The sequence below is a fragment of the Pezoporus occidentalis genome, unplaced genomic scaffold (assembly GCF_034315485.1).
Source record: "Pezoporus occidentalis ecotype Australia unplaced genomic scaffold, CSIRO_AGI_Poc_V1 ctg63, whole genome shotgun sequence".
NCBI lineage: Eukaryota > Metazoa > Chordata > Aves > Psittaciformes > Psittacidae > Pezoporus > Pezoporus occidentalis.
The window spans coordinates 4,813,107-4,832,831 of NW_026915977.1; the positions used below are offsets into that span (position 1 = coordinate 4,813,107).

The following is a 19,725-nucleotide window of genomic DNA, read 5'->3' on the forward strand; positions in this document are numbered from 1 at the left end:
TAAAGTTCCTTGTCTAGCTAGCTGTGGACCTGTTGATTAAAACATGTTCACATGGGTTGATTGCATCAATTCCAAGATCACCAAGATATTTAAGGTCTCACCAATGTTTCAATGTTGTTGCTTGGCTCTCTAGGGATACTTCGTGTGAAAGTTGTGTTAGCGCTTTGCTCAGAGGAAGCACGGAGATGGAAGGAGATGGATATTCCAAACTTCTATAGTGTGCTTGCAAGGACACAGCTAAAGGTACCTCACAGCACAGGCTGCGGAAACTGTGTTCTTCATGACATGGTAAAGATCTTCAAGTTCAGATCTGCCCAAGCCACGCACAGCCTTTCTGCTAATCTTGTGCACAGAGTCCTGGGCAGCTCTGTATCCTAACCACCCATGACCTACAGACACTGCCTGCCCGGCCAAGGCTGAGGTCTCTCTGCACAGCTCCTCTGAAACGAGCAGCCATGTGTTTATTTGGAAGTCTTCCTGCTCTGTCTCAATAGCTATTTGTCATGTTCCTTAATGCCACAGCTGTTTGGTTACGCCAGGTCATCTGCTTTTATTAGTCCTGTTCCCACCACCCACTGAAACTCACACCAGCCAGGAGAAGATTATTATCTGTGCCTAAAAATAGCCTTTCTCTCGTCCCCCTCTTCCAGCAACCGTGGAAACTTCAGCATTTTTCTTCTTTTCTGGTTTCCAGATCTGCTGCTTACCCCATGAAGGTTGGAGTAGCCGCCCTCGCAGCCGGGATCCTCGGCAGCACCGGCATCTTGCTCTTTCTCATCGCTTTTGGGACGGATTACTGGCTTCTGGCTACGGAGACCTGTGGTGTCTTTGAGCATGGGAATAGCACTCTGCAGGGCGGGGAGGTAAACTCTGCAATCTTGTCTTACTTCAGGAGAATTGACCTATGTAAATAATTTAAAATGGTAGATTTTGGAAGTTTTACATCTGCAGTAATATTTATGCTCATTTAAAATGACCTCTTAATGTAAAATGTCAGCTTGAGCTAACTTTAAAATCCAAACCAGCTTTTCCATAGTATCTGCCGTTCTAACTGAAGTACAGTATTGTCTAGGAAACACTGAAGACAGCACCTCTGTAATCTTGCAGATACGAACATTAGGGAATGAAAGGAAAAATATAAGAGCTTTACTTGTTGACAGTACTTGCCTCTAAAGACAAAAGATATTTCCTAACATTTGCCATTAAAAGATTTCTTTCTCTGTAGTTTCTTCATTTAAAAGTAGTTCATGTTTTAAAGTGTAGAGCTTGGCAATCATTTACATCTGAAGTGATGTGACTACAGCACAGACAGAAAACAAAAGCAAACATCGGATGCAGAAAACAGCAGATGAGTTCCTGCCCATCTGACTAGAAAAGGCCTATGTATTTCAAAATTAAGATTTACATAGGATTTCAGCTTGCAGGAATTCTATTTTTCTAAGGGCAATATGGTGTTTTCGTGCTAATGGCTGGTATCGTTGGTTTACAGATCCTTTCAGAAGTGTGATTTTAGCTGCACTTGCTATTGTCTAACTCCTCAATAAAATAACCACCAGATCAGTTCCTTAAGCCACCCACTCTTCAAAACTGTTTTTGCGCTGATCAATGTGTGGTTTCAATTGCAGAATGACAGGATGATCCTTGTCGTGTGCAGACTTTTTGTTACTTCAAAGTTCAATCCAATTAGCTTTGATTTTCTTCTGGTGTGGTGAGTCACACCAGGTAAGCATCATGATGAAAGCAAGGAATATTTTCTTTCGTTTCAAAATCCAATAACCAAATGTAGGACATGCTTGAGTCATGCTTCCAAATGACTTTCTCTATAGAAAAAAGAAACAACCCACAAACTTACAATAGAAAAACTGCCTGTCTTTACAGTTTAAAGCAGTGCAGTAAAGCCCCAGAGGTGATGGGGCGTCACGGACAGAGGAGTGCAGCTCAGTTTTTGTGCACTTGGGAAATGACACTGTTAATTGTTTCAGACTTCCATTCGTGCTGTTGACTTCTAAAGTGGATTGACTAGCAACACTGCACTGCACGACATGAAAAAGCATCTCAGACATTTAAGATACGCTCTTGGCCAAGTGTTAGTGTGCCTGTCACTAAGGCAGAGAGACTTCAAAAGCACCAAGCAGAAATAGGAACTGTTCTTACTCTTTCCTTTGAGCTGTTTTATTTCCATTTCAGACACTGTTTCTATTATTTCTATTCCAGTTACTGATTGTGTACACTGGGCTGTGTTTTTACCTTCTCTGCCCTTTCTTAAACTGGCAAATCCTGTCCCTTTCAGATAAGGATGGTCTTGAGTATCTGCCAAACAGTGATTAAATGTGCTGCAGTCAGCAGCAACTGCCTGATGAAGTTTGAGGGCTGCATGGTACCATTGTCTTAATTAGTATTTTACCCTGAAAGTCAAAGGAGAACCAGTTCAGAGCTCTGGAAGTGGTCATAAGTTGATGCATAAAAGCCTTGAGGTGAGGGAAGTATCTTCTAGCACCTTGCATTTGAGCTCTGTCTCCTTTCTCTAATTCACAGAGTCCAATTCTGTATGGAGCTTCTCCATCCTCCACAAACGTAATTTTGTAATGGTCATGTCTCCTCTAACAAGCTGCATGGGATAAAAATAAAACTGATTTTGGCTATAGGTTTAATAAGTTTTTTTGGTAAAATAGTCCATGACTCAACTCTGCAGTAACCTTCCTTTTAGAAAGACCTAAACCTTTTGCTCGCAGGTCTCATCTGAGGCCCCAAGTAGACTCAAAAACAAAAAAAGGAGAAATTGTCAACATCCCTGTCATAGTTTATGAGAAAACTAGTCTGGGCAGAGTGATTTGTGTCTCATGTAAGCTTAGCATAACTTCTACTGGGCTCAGCAGAGGGAGACAAATAAGGAAACCTTTGGGCTGGTCATTGGAAGAGGCTCTCTGGAAGTTTTAGAGATGGGCTGTCTTCTGGGGTTAAGCCAGACCCGACGTGAATCCTGCGGAGCAGCAAGGGCATCAGAACTGTTGTGCCGGGTCACACCTAAAATTGTTTACCTGGCAATCAACCTGCTTCCTGCTGGTTACAACAGCAATAACATTTACGTAAGGAAAGTGTTTAAGTAGAATATACCCAGAATGCTCAACTCCCTGACAAATCCACCCAGCTCTGTCAATCAGTGTTTTAAAGATATTAGAGAAAGAAGAAACGGGTTTGGGTCTGGAAGATGATTTGCTATCAGAACATTTTGTCACTATGAGATGGCAGAAAGTCAAGGACAGCAGCTGCCTCTGTGTTCCCCAATCCATCCAAAACGAGCTCAAGCAACAAATGAAAGCCTCAACAGAAATGAAAGCAGCAACTGTCTAAGCAAAACCCACACACTTTCCACCTTTCCATCAAGATCATCCCTGTATCAGCTTGGGCTTTCATTCCTTCACAGGCTGAAACGCTGATGGAGATCAGGAAGGAGATGCTCACTTTCCATCATGAGGGCTTCTTCTGGCGGTGCTGGTTCTTTGGCGAAGGTCACTCAGAGACCATCTGGACCTTCTGGTACAGTAAGTACGATGCCACTACACCACATCCACAGCATTCACTCACAGTTTGAATTGCAAACAAGTACAAGAAGGGCTCCCAGGGATGAGGACACGATTGTCTTTATTTAATTTTATTTTCATTCTCATCATCTCTCTAACAAAAGCAAACTTGGCTCACCTTTTTTGTGCTCTTTTTTTTTTTGACTTGGATTTTGCTCTCAGAATTCACAGAAATGTAGAAACCTCTTGATGACATTTAATCTATCACTACAAAGTTTTATGGAGTGGTGGGCTTCCAACAGCAAGGACAACTCTTCCCCCCCCCACACACTTCTTCATGTCTGTGTTCAGCCAAGGTCTGATAAATTTGAGCCCATGCTTTCCCTGGCCACAGGGTGGCTGTGTTTTCAGCCATCGGAGTGCTAAGTGTTCCCACCTACTGCTGTTTTCAGCATGGGGAAGGCTGGATGCACATGCCTGTGGTCCCCCTGGGTGCTCAGGACCTCTAGAAGTGGCCAGTGGTGGACCATGGATATGTGTAACCACCTGTGTTTGTGCTCTTAAGCACACAAGATCTTTATTGTAAGATCTTGCCCGTTTTGCTTTTGAAGGTCATTGAAATGACACGTGTGAATAAACAGAAATGGATGCAAAACAGGTTGGTTTTGTTGTTTTCTTTTTCTGAAAGCACATTCACTCTTCAAACAAAATTGAAGGAGAAGGTGAAACCTGTTCTGAGACACCAGTTGGCGCTGACTGGTGGCTCACGTGCACTGAAGTGTGGGGTCTTGGCCCAGTGAACCAGGTGCTCCCACCAGAACGAGCAAAGGAGTGAGACCAACCCACAGCATGCCTGGCACCAGCCTTGCTGGTGGCTGAGCCAGCAACTGGCTCACAGTGGGTAATTAGAGGACAGCCTTTCCCTGGGATGCCACAACCTTAGAGCAATATTTGGCATTGCAAAAAGAGATGTTAAATAAGTTCTGCAAAGGTTTACACTGCAAAACCCTTGACCATGTGCTCGCTGGTGCTTTGGTTTGGTCAAAGATGTTTATGTGCGTGTGAAGCAGCGTGACCTCCTTGTAGGGCATTTGGCTGCAAATAATGCAGATTCAATGCAGTATACAATAAATGTACTCTTCAGTGACTGAAATTCCAGATGACTTTGCTGTCCCCCAGTCCCTGACCTGTGTTTCCTGTAAAATCATGCAGGACCAGTTACTGCCACTGTTCAACTGAATGATGTGAGGATTTTCACACAGAAATCTTTTTATAAGAAAGCAAAAGCCTGAGAGAGGGAGTTTGTGATCTAATTATGTTAGATGGAAACACACAATATAATATAATGTTACCTGAAAGTAAAATGGCTCTTTCTGATAACTGGGGAATTTGTAGTACTTCTTTAGGTATTTATGATAATAGGATTGATCATGGCAAATTAATTTGCTGCTCTCACAGATATAATAATTAATTCAATAGGTATTCCATAGTCAATTTAGCATGAACTAATGTCCACCTATTATAAAGTGTTCCTTTGAGCTGGGGAACATATTTAAATAAGTGGCCAACCATTAATTAATTAATTTAACATTCATTCTATTACCCTTAATCATGATAAACCTGAGTGGTATTAATATTGATGGGGCACTTCCATTCTAATTGTGCTTTCTCTTCTCACAAACTGGATGTCTTGTAAGGCATCTTGTTCTGGTACCCAAATACCTTTGCCCTTTCCAGACGGTCTGACGCATTTGCTGAAGGAAAACAGCAGTGGGAATATTTACACTGATTTCAGTTGCTCCATCTTTCATGATTTACGTCCACCTCAGGTTATGAAGATGGCAAGATGTACGGGTAGCAGCCCCAGATCCTGTTATATCTCTCCTCTCTCATAATTCTTATTTTTCTTTTTTCTTTCTAACCAGGATTTACTACCCTTTACTCCCCAGCCTTCCGATTTCAGTGAGGGTTTTGTAGGTGTTTACAGCACAGTGCATTGCCATCTGAATACTGTAACTGTGATTTTGCAGAAAAATAAAAGCAAACAGGGATTTCTTATTTATTTATTTTTGTTGTTAATGTTCATTTTCAGCCAGCCAAGCACACCCCAAGTTCTGCACCCATGGCTACCTCTTCCCCATGCCCATTGCTCTCGGACCTTTCCCTCATCCTTCCTATGACACAACTGCAGGTAAGTTTCTTTCCGCCTCCCCAGCAGCTCCCTGCCCAAGAGATCGGGTAGAGATTCATGGTGTGTTTCAGCACTATAATTCTCCCATTGTAAACGCATGTGGCCAAGCATGACCAACAGTTTTGTAAAGCTCCTTTACAACATGGCCTTGCAGTTGAGTGACCCAAGCTGTGAGCTCATTGAGATGTTCTCCAATGTCTTCTCTCCTCCAAAGCCAGCCATAAGCAGTGCACCCTCCCGCTGTGTGCTCAGCACCTCCTATGAGCAGCTGAGGATGCTAAATCCTCTCTCCCACCTTCTCACTTCCTGGGAAGAGCTGGAGGCAAAGGGCTTCAGCCCCTGAGGCCAAATCCAGACCCTGTGGGCAAGCAAGAGAATTTCTCATGGGCTGCAGGCTTGTGGCAGCTCAATGCTGACTCGTTTCCAGCGTCTGGCTTCCTGGGAGAGCTCTGATGTTGATTTACTGCATGACAAAATAAACAAACACTGGAAAATCAGTTAAAGACCAAATGGTTAGAAGATCCACGTAAAGTGACTGGCTTATTTTTAATACACCGAATACGACACAGTTGGAGAGCTCTCCTTTCAACTGGTTCCCTTTTTATTTATGTTTCTCTGTATTTTCAGAGTTCTTTAATGAATCAGCTGCTGTTAGGAATTTTAATTTGCTAAATTGGTGGCAGCAGCTCGAATTAATTCAATGATCTTTTTTGAAATGAATTGATTTCTTTAAATAGTGTGCATCACTCTGCCTTGCCTCCGGGGATCCAGGGCAGGCATACTGCACAAACAAACATCTTGACCTTTTCCTTAGCCTTTAGCAGTACCCTTTTTATTTTTATGTTGGTTTTTTTTTTTCATGAGAATTTAATTTTTTTTTTAAAAAAAAACATTTGTCAGGAGGAGGATGTGAGGGAGAGCAGCTAGTTTATTTTGCTGTGCTGTGCAGCGTTCCTGCCTCGGGGAACATGCCGTAGTGTAAAATGGATACGAGGGACCTGTCGACAGTTGGAAGGAGGAGCCCATTGCAGGCTGTGTGCAGCAAATATGCGGGTTAAGCAGTGGGATTTTTTCTGCTTGGGAGAGACAGGCATGATGTCTGGTTTCTGAATGATCTTGCTGATAAACACACTATTTTTTCCATACTAAATAAAGGGCCCTGGAGGCATCTGTCCCTGCCTGTCAGCCCTTGCTGTGAAACCCTCTTCAGCTGCCTCTCAGAAATGCCAGTTGGGACAGGTCCCAGGAAGGTGCTGGGTGGGGGGATTATTCTGCGCTGGGGTCGCATCCTGGGGTGCTGTAGGGCTCTGCCTGGAGTTTTCAGGGGGACAAGTATATCTCAGCACCCACATTTAGGGCAGTGGGAGCATTGGGCTCCTCTCCTGCACCAACCTTGCTGCAAAGCATTTGGACAGCTGCAGAAAGCAGAAGCTTCTGTTGTTAGCATTCATTTTATTTCAAACCAGTCCATCCTCATATGCAAATGATGACAAAACAGGAGGCTGCCCAGGCGGAGGGGTCCTCCAGCTATTACCTGCTCCAGAGATAATTCTGCCTTATCTGCATCCTCTTAGGCTCCCTGAGAGAAATGGGTGACGGGAGGTTAAACATGAAAATGAATTCTGTGGTTTTGGAGAGTTCAAGATACTTATCTCTCCCTAAGTGGCTCTCCTGACAAAATGGTTTCAAATGAGTAAAACGCATCTTCTCTGTATCATTTTTCTTTCAAGTGTGACTCTTTTCAGCATTACCCACTTGCTCATGCTCGGCTTAAGTCTCTCTAACTAGCGCTTCTGAAAAACAACAGAGTGAGATGCAGTGGTTCAGAGGGATCAGATAAACCAGGGGAATGGGGAGCAGGGTTTCAGAGACTCTCTGCCTAAAGACCATTACCTTTGGCCAAGGTTTATGGCAGTGACTGGAAGAGACTTGGCTACTGGGAGACTGAAATTAGTGGGCAACCTCCTGTCCTGTAGCACGCGATGGACACTTTGAGCTTGCTCGGCTCTGGCTGGCATGGTGACATGAGTCTACATGAGTCTACAGCAACCCTCCCCAGTTCAGTGGATGAAGAGGCAACTGTTCTTTTACTCTGTTGTCTTACTTGGAGTCAAGCAAGGCCATTAACAGGGGAAATCATGAGCTCCTGTTTTCCCTGCAGTCCTGCTTACAAGAACTGTATTTTAAACCAGGAACCTGGCACCTTCTGTAAGTGTTAATTAAAATGGAACAAAGATGTGGTCTGATACCATCTCTCCAAATTTTCCTATTTTCTTTCCTTTCTTGCCAAGCTTTTCCATCCCCCACAGACACAACTAAGCACAGTGTTCTTTCCTCTCACCCCCTTTTGTGGTGTACTTCACTGGCAAACCCTTCTAACCCTTTGAACTCATTCCAATCCCATTATGTAGAGCATGACATTCAACCTGAACTTGCACAGGCTCCAGGCACATTGCACCCATGCAGCAGCCAGGAGTTAGCAGAGCAGGAGCTCCAGCTCTGCCTAACATGAGCAGCATTACAGAGTTAAGCATGGACTGAAGCGAACTGCTTTTCCTCTCCCTTCCCCTGATTTTGTTCTTTTTCACTGTGCAGTGTACAGAGGTTTCTGGACGGCGTTCATCGTGCTGGCTGTCGCCACTGGGCTGGTGGGAGGACTGCTGCTGGTGTGTGGCGTGCCCTTCGTCAGCCCTCGGTCCTACAAAATCGGAGGTGGATTCCTTCTCTTCTCGGGTAAGCTGCCAAGCTGCGGTAATGGGATACAGCCAGGGCAGGAATGTGGCCTTGCTCTGCTTTGTGCTCACAGGGGAAAGGGAGGCAGCTGGGGATGAGGCGCTGCTGAGAGAGAGGGGGGCTCTGATGGGAACTGCACTGACTCAGAGTAAATGATTTCCTTCTTCCCACACTGGAATCAAACCTCTGTGCTCAGTCAAGCTTCAGCAAGACAGTCTGTAGTCCTAGAGAGATTGAGGTTTTTTTCCTTTCCTATGCAACACAGAGGAGCAGAACCTTTTATTTTAGTAAAGTCCATTGCTGTGTAACCCAATGGGCAGCAATCAACCACACTGTGTTCCCCTAAGTCACTCTGCATTTAGGCCTCTCCTGTCTCTGCTGTTAACATCTGGTAGAGCTGGAAACTCACTGAGTGATGAAAGATCTACCTGGAGATTCAAAATGGGAGGGCTGGCTTAATAAAATGTGGAAAGATAAAGCCATGGCACAGCAGGAAAATTAATTAAAATTAGGCATTTATTCATTATTCCCACTGCCGTTACAAATGCTTCCACTGAATTATCACTTGGGCTTTTTCCTTGTCTATATTTGAGAAGGAATACCTGACTTAACTAGTGGAAACACTTGATTATAACAGTGTTATATTTTTATAACAGTGATGAACTCAGAAAAAATCTTTTTTGGGACTCAAGCAGCTAAAGGCTGGAGCTCAGCTGAGCCATACCGAGGAAAGAACATCATTCTGAAGTCAGGCCTTTCTCTGACAAAACATTGCTTGATGACAAATCCTCTGCCACGTTCTGCTTCCTCATACATGTCATGAATCAAACACGAGCCAGTGCCTTTGCTCCCAGTTCGGGCTTTGAGCGTGCCCAAGGTTTTTGGGGCTGAAAGCTTTCATGAAAATATTTAGCCAGAAAGGTCCCAACACTGACCCTGGAGGAACTCCACCTAAGCTCCTTCCAATCTCACTATGTCCTGCTATTATTATTACCTTTTACTTTTCCACCCCCCTATTTAGTTCCCATTTTATAGCTCCTTTCCTAATTTCTTCTCCTTTAGGTGTCCTAATCACTAACCACGTGATGCCAGCTGAGCTGCTTGTTAAAATGAAGCTAGATGACATCTATCTATTTGTCTAAATAATACGGAAGGCACTAAATCAATTTGGCTCTATCTGCCTCTACTAATTCACTTCTCACTTTGTCCAATTTTCCATTTGCCTCCAGGTCTTCAGTCTTGCAGTGAGGGCAGCAAGCTTATGGGTATCTGCTTATCTCTTTCTTGTACAGCTTAAGGAATGCTTGGTTGGGCTTAATTTTTCTAAGGGAAAATTCCACATGGTTTTACACACATGGATTTTGTTTGGGAATGCAGGACATCTTCCTATCAGATCCCCATCAGGTACCAATGCCTTGTAGTGAGTAGCGTTAGCCACTTGACATGTGTGTGTGCTGAAGTGATTTCTTCTTGTGAGACTAGGGCTGAATGCTTGGATCCTCTCAGATGTGACACTCTACCTACCTCATTTAAAGCCCCACCTCCTCAAAACACTCAGCTTTAGACCCAAATGGAAAAACTGAGATCAGTCACCTTCTGATCTGGCCAGATAAGTAAAATATCCCACAGAAAAGGATGCTGAATAATATCAAATTGCTGTATTCCTTTTTTCTTTTTCTTTTTCTTTTTTTCTTTTTTTTTTTTTAATTTTTTATTATTTTTGCATTTTATTTGACTACCTCTTGATTAAAAGGCTGGGGCATAGAATGTGACACTTTTTAGAAGAGCTGATTATGCATCACATAAACCTCTTGGCGTTAGACAAAGATGCTGCTGCTTAAATTGAAGTTTGTATTAATGCAGTTTCAATCTGAACAGCAATCATTGTTATTAACTGTCATTAGGAGGAGCAAGTTCAGCTGGAAGAGACTTCCTGCTATATTTTCAATCTAAGTGATAGCTAGGAGAATGCAATATTATTTCAGCAAAGTTTGCTTAGAGTTTCACCTGATCCTTTTGTTTTGCAGGGATGGGGTGATAGGTAGGGGGATATCCTGAGCCTAGACCTCTGGATCCTGTTTGGCACTGACTTCCTGACTGATTTGGGATGCAACTCTCCATGCTTATTTTATTACTATCCCTTCTAAAAACATTTTGCATAATTGCACTAACCACTAGGAACAATAGCTTTAACACAGCTTCACCGTCCTTTCCTTCAGATAGCGGGATGTGGAAAGATGGTGCAGGAGAAAGCGCGTCTTGTCTTCTAATCATGGCCTGTGGGTCAGTGTTAATTAACCTTCCTTGCAGAAATGAGCTCTCCTCGAGGAAGTGTGAAAATGCTGAAAACCTGTAGAGTGGGAACGTGGTCTGGCAGTCGGATGGAGAGTTGGGGAGCCACAGCTGCAAGATGCCCCAGCCTCTCAGGGCATCCTTTCTATGCAACTTTATCCTGTTCATAAACTCCCTCTGTCCTTGTTGGTACCAGCCCATGCTGAGGTCATGAAATCACAGCCATGGTTAATCGTTGCAAAATGCTCCAACATTTGCCACCAAAATTCTATATGAAGATATTATTAGTACAATTGCATTCCCAAGTGTATTTATAGATACGCAGCCTGACATGATCTTGAGGAGTGTGCCCCTCCTTTGCTGACGGGAATTCAGTGCCTAAGGGTGAACGTTGTTATCGCTCAATTAGTTTCCTTTAGGAATCCTTTCCAGGATGGCTTTTTTTAACTGGACTTTCAATAGGACAAGGCTGACTGCCTGCCAGCTACCTTAACAAATGTAGTGCTTGGTGGGTGGTGTTCCTGAGAGCCCTTTCAAAGGACCAAAACCATCCCCTGTGATTTCCTCTGCTGGGCAACTCGGGAAATAGAGCCAGAGCCCATCTCACCTTTGCATCTGCACATCGACAGCTCCAGCTGAGGAGTTATCCTTGCCAGCCTGCTCCCAAAAGTACTTGAATTGCCTGAGCAAATAGCCAGTGTGCTGCTTTCCTTCTAACATTTGCCATCTCAAACTTAGCTTCAGTGCTGCAAGGGGGAGGCACACACTGCCTGGTGACTAATCGTCCCCTTGTATCAATAGTCAGATGACAATATGATTAATTATCACTACAATGTCACTGAGAGGGACAGGTGAACGCTGCACTGCAGCTTCTGGAAACTGAACTGCTGAGACAACTTGGCTTGTGCTCCTTGTTCTCCTGTGCTCATGCTCCTTGGTTTTCATTTCCATTGGGCATTTTAGAGACCAAGCTTAGAACTGAGCAGAGGCTTCATCCAGACCTAGGGCAACTACTGAGCTTGCTGTGCTGCCCTAATACATTAGGACCAGCTGCATAGCTGTAGGGTTAAGTGACAAAATGACCTGAGCTCTACCTGGTGGCTTGCTCAGGGGTGAGGAGGCTGCTTGGGAGAGCATGTGTGTATGGTGAATTTTCAAAGCAAACAATAAGGATGCATGTCCCAGGTAATGTCCAGCAACCAAAAGAGGAGCTCGTTATCAGCTAGCCTTCCACTGGAAAGCACAGATGATGAGCCAGGTACAGTCTAAATATCTTCCAGCTGCTGTTTCTCCAGCACTTGTATGGCATGCATGGGTGTCCTCGCACTGTCCTGCAGCCACAGGATTGCTGTGGCCATGGGCTGTTTTCAGCAGGTAAAGGCAGCACAACCCCTCTCCTGCGCTTTCACAGCAGTGTTGTGGTCCTGTGAGGGGAGCACAGTGTGTACTCAGACCAACCTGTTCTTCAGCATGAACCAACTGCACTAAAAGAAAGGCAGATTTACCAGTCCTGTGGGTTAAAATGCTGAATTTTGCGCTCAGATTCCTCTTCCCAAATCAAGCATCTCTATTTTGGCAATCTCAGGCTTCCCATGTGCAGTAAAGGCTGACAGTTATGGAGGGCAGCTGAAGGTCACCCCTCCATTTCCTCGTTATTAACATCCTGAAGAGGGAACTAGTGAGAAAGGCGAATGAGTCAAAGTTCATTATTCTTGTAATTAGCAGATTACACAAAAGTTCAGTAGCTTCCCCAGAACAAGAGTTAAAGATTGAGTTCACTCACCTGTCCCTACAATTAGCAGCTATAAAGGTGTCACAAGGATATAAAGTGAGAGAAAGAAAAAGCCTGACTCCAATTTACTCACAACGAAGTTGCAGCCCTCCTAGGAGGGGGAGATGGAGCACAGGGGTTCTTTGTCTTGCAGTTAGGAGTGTACGAAGGAGAAAGATTTAATACCTTGCTTCATTTTTCTTGCAATTACCCCCTCCCCAGAAGATGCTATTGACCTCATCAGCACCGAGACAGTTTTGCAGTTAATTTTTCTGCATACCATCCTAATAAAGAGAGGCAAAGAGGGAAAGGGAGACAAAGAGAGAGATCACTTGGCTAATTTTCCAGTGGTAGAAACCACAAGGATGCTAGGAGTGTGGGGAGGGTCTGGTTAGATGCGGTCTTCACCTACGCTTATCCCAAATCTCTGTCTCAGGTATCTGTGCCAATGGCAGGCTCACTTCTTCGGTATAAATCTAGATATATTTTTTTTTTCTCAGTTTTTCATTTTAATGCCCTAGCCAGGAAGAAATCCGTCTCTGCACATAAAAAGCCATTTTGGGCTGGCAGGAAACAAAAATGTCTTTCCACTAAAAGCCCCCGAAAGAAGATGGTAAAGTGAGATGCATTCAAAAGATGAAAAATCCAAAATAATATCTCATTTTACATAAAAAAATCCAAAAACTTGCTCTGGTAACATGGGAGTGAAACATCCTGATATTCTCATTATGAAGAGCCTACTAATGTCTGGAAGCACGACAGATTTTAGGCAGTTTCATTAATAATTGTGATTGTTCCTACTAAGCTTTTTATTTTGACAAACAATTTTTCAGTGAGACGCCCTTTCTGCACTTCCACCATCCTTCTTTGGCTGCACCTGCCCTTTTGATTTCCTTTTCTTGCTGAGGGGATGGTGTAAATCCCAGGGACTCCTCACCACTGAGCTGTAATTATTCCGGGAAAGAAGGCTGCTTACTTTACATTTTCTTGTCATTTTCCCAGAGTGTGAAAACGTTCTTAATTTAGATGCCATGGCTGTGCCATCACCTCCAGTACCTGTTTAATAATAAATCCTTCCATACTTGAGACCTGCAGCTTCTCCTGGGGAGAAGGGAGGGACCGTTTCCCCATCCTTAGCTCCTAGTAAGCGTGGAGATGGTGACACCAGCTCATGGGGTTTCCTCTCACCCTCCTCACTAAGAACTGGTAGGTCTTAATCTGATTGTTCTTTCATAAATGAGGTTTAGGCCATCTAAATTGTCCTGGGACAATTCAATGCAAAATCTGTGGTTATTTAAAGACAGGTAGGAGAATTCAGAAGTATCCTACGGTATCTACATCCTCTGTCCCATGGGGCTACGGTTTTATTTGTGTCTCTTACGGTAGGTATTATAAGTTAATGAAATAGAAATTGATCTTTAAAAGAGCACTTTTCAAGGTTCAGTTGCTATCTAATTAATTTAATTTTAAATTACATCAGTAATAAAGGCTTAATTGCCTTCTTATCAATATATTGTCTTTCGTAAAGGCCACGTGACTATTTAAACACACAATCGTTTTCTTATAGTAGAATAGTTGGTATTTTAAACGTACAACTATCATATTAAGTGCAAAATATTTATTTGTGCGTTTAATTTCAAGTGGTTTCGAAATCTCAATGAACATGCAAATGTTAGAACAGCTGTTATTTAACTCCTAGGCTGCCTCTCCAGCATATACGAGGACTTTTCCATGTAAGGGAGAAGGGCTTGAAATATCAGCATGTGGTGATGTAAAATATATTCATATGGTGACACCAATTTTTGATTCTTAGGGTTCATTTTGCAGTTTTAGGGTATAGGAGGCAGTTTAACAGACATGACAGCTTCGAATGGGTAGCTTCAACTTTTATATGGCATGCAGGAAGGACTTCGAACCCTGTATACCTTCCCATAAGTCTCATTTTTGGCTACAAGTTGCAAAAAGGAGCTTTGTAGTAGCAGATGTCTTTATATCCATTATAAGCAAAAACACAGCCAAACACTGACGTGTTTTCTCTGACTGAGGTTTCAGTAACCACTATCCCTGAGCTGATATATCAGTGTCAAGCTTTACCCATTTCCTTTGCTTAGCATAGGAGCTGGATTTTTGTAGTGTATAAGCTGCTGGGAAGAATAATTAAATATAGTACAAGCTACCTTTGATTTAAAAATTGCAAGGGAAGAAACTAAACCCAGCAGAAAGCCACAGCACAGAACTGTGTGTTAACTATTCAGCTAAATTAATTTTGAACTGTTCACTGCTACTATAAGCATATTATAATCTGTGATGTATTTCTTTCATATATGCGTGTGTGTATGTGTGTATATCTGTATGTTATATGGCACCACTTAAAAATGGCAATCTTCTAGCTGTGAAGTAGCAAGATCAGATATTACTGAAGTGCCTTCAGAACTGTCATCACACTGTCACTATTTAGTTTTAATATATGTTGACTTTAAAATGCTCTCTATATATTATTTATTATGACACAGTAAATAATATTAGGGCCACTCTAATTTTTGTTATCTGCTTCATTCGGGGGAGCTAGACCTGCAGCCTCTGATCACCATCACTTTGAATTATGGGGAAAGGAGGTTCCCATTAAGGCACTGAAGCCCCTAAACCTGCCATGGGCTGCTCCGGGTCCGGGAGGTGCCTGTTCACCACATGCTCTTCAGATGTGGCGGAGCTCTTCCTGCAAATGCTGACCTTTGATGGGTATGCATCTGGAAATGTGAGATCACAAGGTCTCACCAGAGATCTGCTATTTGGGTTACAGGCATCCTACAGGCTTGGGAGGCTCTGAGGGGAGCAGACCCTCTCTAAGCAAGATGCTGACCTTGCACTCGCTGCTCAGGCTTCAGTGTGGCCTCAGCCTTTCTCTTGTCTGACTTGAGGGGAGAGCAAAAGTGTTCTCACCAATGAAAAGATTTTTTCGCCTCCTGTTATAAGCTGATTATTACTCTTTATTATTCTGTTGTTTAGCAGCCCATCTGAGGGTGAATATCTTACAGCTATATGCCTTTTCTACTCTATTATGCGTTATTTCTCTGCAAATTAAGATCATCAGCACTCCTTGTCATATGTTCTAATACTTGGTTGCAAAGCTCAGTTTAAGGAAAGGTGGGACAAGATATAAAGGGGAGCTACCACAAGCTGCAGCAGCAGCAGCTGCTCACTCTCTGTGCAGCCTGCGTTTGTGCCGGTAGCAGGTCTGGTTTAGGATAAGTCTTGCCACCAGCAGGATTGATCCACATGTCTTTGCATTTCTGGTTGAAATCGGATCTGACACTAGTTTGAAGGGTAGGTACAAAAAAGGAGAAAGTGAGTCTCAGTGCCTCCTTCTCACTTATCTCAGACAAAAGTATAAAAGGCAAAACAACCCACTTATAAGACAGGAATGCAGAACTAGCCTCACATGGATCCCAACTGTGCAAATCAGCCACGTTCAGGATGATTTCTACGTGATCATATTCAGCTGTAACAGCCCTCAGTAGCACTGGTGGTTAAAGCAAGAGGTGTTGGTGCGCTGGCAGCTGTGCACAAGCTGGTCGTGGTGGTGTGGGTCTCTCCCATGGCGAGTGGGCTTGCCTTTCACAGGAAAGCAGTATCATGGATAATAATTCTGCTACGCTAAGCTTCAATGCAGAGGACCTGCAGGAATAAATGGAAATCCGTCGCTGTCTTTTCTCAATTTTATTTCTATGTTCTATGTACAGAGAATAGCTCATCTTTGTCTCTCTTTCCAGGAGGCTTATTTCTCCTGCTCATATTTCTCTTTGTGATATGGAAGGAGTTCGCTGCTGATTTTCAGAAGTACATCCTTCTGGAGAGAAGTGAGAAGTGCATGGATGATGTACCCGTGCACGTGTATTACGGGTGGTCGTTCATGTTTGCTGCGGCGGGCATCCCTCTGGTTTTACTTTCCGGACTTGTCTTCTACTTGGTTGGCAGAGACATTATGAAGTCACTGGATTAAGACAAATTTGGAGAAGGTCTTTCTTTGAGAACATTGGTGATGTTCCTTGTAATGAAACACACACAAGTTTTGAGATTGTTTCTGTAGCTATAATTGTCAGCATAGATGCATGACTACACTCACTCTTGCATGGAGGCAGGGATGAAGCACTGAGCACCCAATCACTGTCAGTCCAAAACCAGACCCAGCTGAACATCCAGCTTCATTCAGCATTTTCACACTTTGGAGAAATTTAGGTATGTGTATGGGTTTTGCATCAGTTGAAGTCCAAGGAAAAGCCTTTGCTGTTAAAAGCGGATTCCCCTGGCTGTCAGCAGAGCCCTACATCCACATTCAGCAGAGCTGGAGCTTTATGGTGTTCCCAGCATCCATGTTTCTTGTAAGAGGTAATCGAATCTGGCTGCGATGGTGTACACTATAATGTCTACTTCTGAAAAGCAATTAAGGATGATTTTTTTTTTTTAAGCTGGCTCTAATTGATGTCAAAGGACAACCACTTTAACGGGATGTCGGGAAACATGAGAAAATGTTTTCATTAAAAGCCCTGATTCCAAAGATACAAATGTACCTGGACCTAACCGAACTTTCAACAAGTGAATAAACCAATTTCTATGGCATGAAACGTAACATGAATAAATTTGTATTTCTTTACAGCACCACATTACTCTGCGTTTAATCTTTTCCCTGGATGCAGTGTTGTGGGGATTCTCAACCCCAAAAAGGAAAGGTGATCAGAGTTGGGGGAAAGGGAGAGGAACAATAATGTTGTTGTGGGGTAGACCCTGTCAGCCATCTCAGCATGGGACCTCGTTGTATTCTACAGACATAGCACAAAAGTCAGCTCCAAAAAGACAAATTCTATACCATTTAGGTATTTTTAAGTTCTTGCAGGTTCTTGGGTGTCTGACAGATTGCAGTGGTCCTGTGAAGAGTAATGCATGATAATCCAAGCTACCGAGCTACACCAAGCTATCGAGGTACAGGAGGTGAAGTAATTTATTTTGTGTATGCAGAAGTTTGTGAAGACACTTGAGAAATGATAAAGATTTGATCTTGTCATGTTTTTCGGGCTGGATCTTGATGCTTTGAAGCAGTTTGTTGGGCCCTTGTTTGCTGAAATCATTTGCATAAGTTTTAAATCACACTTCCTAAAAATGCGTGCTATTCTCATGAATGTCATAGTTTGTGATGAACATATATCTCCCGAGTTTTATGTCACACTATTGACTCAGTATGGTTAATTAATAATGGAATGTAAATCTCTTCTAAAAAGCAGTGAAGACTGTTGGCAGTATAAAGATGTTTGTTAATGCTCTTCCTAAAATATTATTCAAGTCTGGCATTTCTTTCCTTTTGGAGCAAGTTCTAATTATTCCTTTACAAGATTCATGGCATACATTCAGTGAAAAACTGTAATTTCCACATGTAAAGATTAGTTCTTTCATATGAATAACAGGCTTGGTCTACAGTTCTTAAACAAAATCACACTGTTTTCCCTTAATAGAAATTTTGTTTGAATAGAATTGGTATACACAGGTGAAAATCGTGTTTTTTTCCCAGTCAATAGATTTTTCATGACATTTACAAACGTAGAGATATTTCAGTATTTTATTTGGCCATTCTAAACTTTGTTTGGTTTTGGTTTTGTTTTGTTTTTTCTTGACATCTCCTTGGGCTATGTGTGTGCTCCATCAGTTCTTCAAGTGATAATTTCTCACTATAAATTCCCTTTGAATAATTTTTGTCATTTAATTATCTATTCAGTGTAGAGATGAACACTTATGGTCACAAAGAATAAAAGTATATAATCCAGGAGCAGAGGGGGTCAAGATTTACAGTCACTTGCCTTTCACTGATCCCATAAAACAATCCAAGCATGCAGAAATGATGATCCCATAAGAGACACCAGGGCAGAAGAATGAGAATGCAGCAAGAAATACATCAGACTTATTGATATCTGTGAAGCTAAGGATCCCTGAAGTTGTGAATATAGAAGTGAGTTTTATATTATAGAATGAAATATTTATTAACTTTCTCCATCTGTTCTTTAAAAAATTTCGTTTAATGTCGTCAAGGCATTTATGGAATACATTTAGCATAATCATGCATTCATGCCTTAGGGAGTAAACCATCCCTGGAGACTTGCTCATTCTGGATCAGCTCTAGAACAAGCAATAGTTTAAAACTCCATCATTCTTTGGAAAAACACATGAATTTGAATCACTCTTGAACAGGGTTTGGATTTAAAAAAACCTACAACCTCTGGTATTGAGCATACTCAATAGTCACAACAGCAAGGATACAGAGAATGAGATTATAGATGAGCATTTATAAGGTAATTAACTCCTCTATTAAAATGCAGTGTTTGTAGCCAGCACAAGTGTTAACCAAACACATCATTTTGGTAGACTAAAGAGTTTAATTCCTTCACTGTCAGGTTTCTTGTGGCAAATACAGCTTAAGCAGGCAGAATTTTGTGTGAGATTCGTCATTTCTGGAGGAGAAATTTCAAAAAACAAGCTAATGGACTCAGTGGTAGGGTTTGAAATTGTAGAAACCACGGTCTCTTTCATCTGTTGAATGTGAAGAAGTTTGATGAAAGGATATTATAGAGTAGTGACAAGGACCTAATTCTGATCCAAGTTTTGTCATTACAAATCATGAGTAATTCCAAAGATGCAGTAGACCCTTATCACTGTTAAACATCTGTAAGTCAGATCAGAACCGGGACTAATAAATACATTCAAAAATGCATAATTAAAACAGTGATTTCACATCACTCTGATGAATTTTAGTCAAGGATTTCTTCAAGGATGCTTTTCTCACATTAGCATTTGACGTTAGTAAGCAATGAATAATTCCATTTTTTCTTTCCAACATCTGGGACACTTCCTGCTTTATTTGCTACTTACTGAACACTCTGCAAGAAATATTAATGAATCTGGGGTGTTAAAATACAGGCTCTATGGATCATGCTCGGGAGGCAGTGCTATATAGTAGAAGCTATATGTCTTGAAATTAAGAGCCTTGATTTTGGTGAAGTAAGATATTGGGAGATTTGCGAAACCTGCAGGAAATACAAGGAGTTGAGGAGGTTACCCAAAAGCCAAACCGCTGCAGCTCCTTTGTTCAACTGTTCCCTCACACCAAAGAGACCACAATGAATGATAACAGTTTTTCCCTTTGGTCAGATCAACCTTTTTTCAGTGATTCAGAA

The 19,725-nt window shown here is 42.3% G+C and overlaps 1 protein-coding gene across 1 annotated transcript; it reads left to right on the forward strand.

Moving 5' to 3' along the window:
• The first annotated feature begins 582 nt into the window (after positions 1–582).
• LOC134174759 (transmembrane protein 182-like) lies at positions 583–17,135 on the forward strand. Its single transcript, XM_062639994.1, has 5 exons — positions 583–863; positions 3,425–3,542; positions 5,614–5,712; positions 8,308–8,445; positions 16,279–17,135. Exons 1-5 carry the CDS (start codon positions 711–713, stop codon positions 16,506–16,508), a joined length of 738 nt encoding a protein of 245 aa, XP_062495978.1. The 5' UTR covers positions 583–710; the 3' UTR covers positions 16,509–17,135.
• Positions 17,136–19,725: the final 2,590 nt, after the last annotated feature.

Excerpts from the sequence above, each read along its gene's own strand:
- LOC134174759 (XM_062639994.1), top strand. The coding sequence starts at position 711 with ATGAAGGTTGGAGTAGCCGCCCTCGCAGCCGGGATCCTCGGCAGCACC. Across the intron at positions 5,713-8,307 it reads TTCCTATGACACAACTGCAG|TGTACAGAGGTTTCTGGACG; the intron begins GTAAGTTTCTTT and ends TTCACTGTGCAG. Across the intron at positions 8,446-16,278 it reads TGGATTCCTTCTCTTCTCGG|GAGGCTTATTTCTCCTGCTC; the intron begins GTAAGCTGCCAA and ends CTCTCTTTCCAG.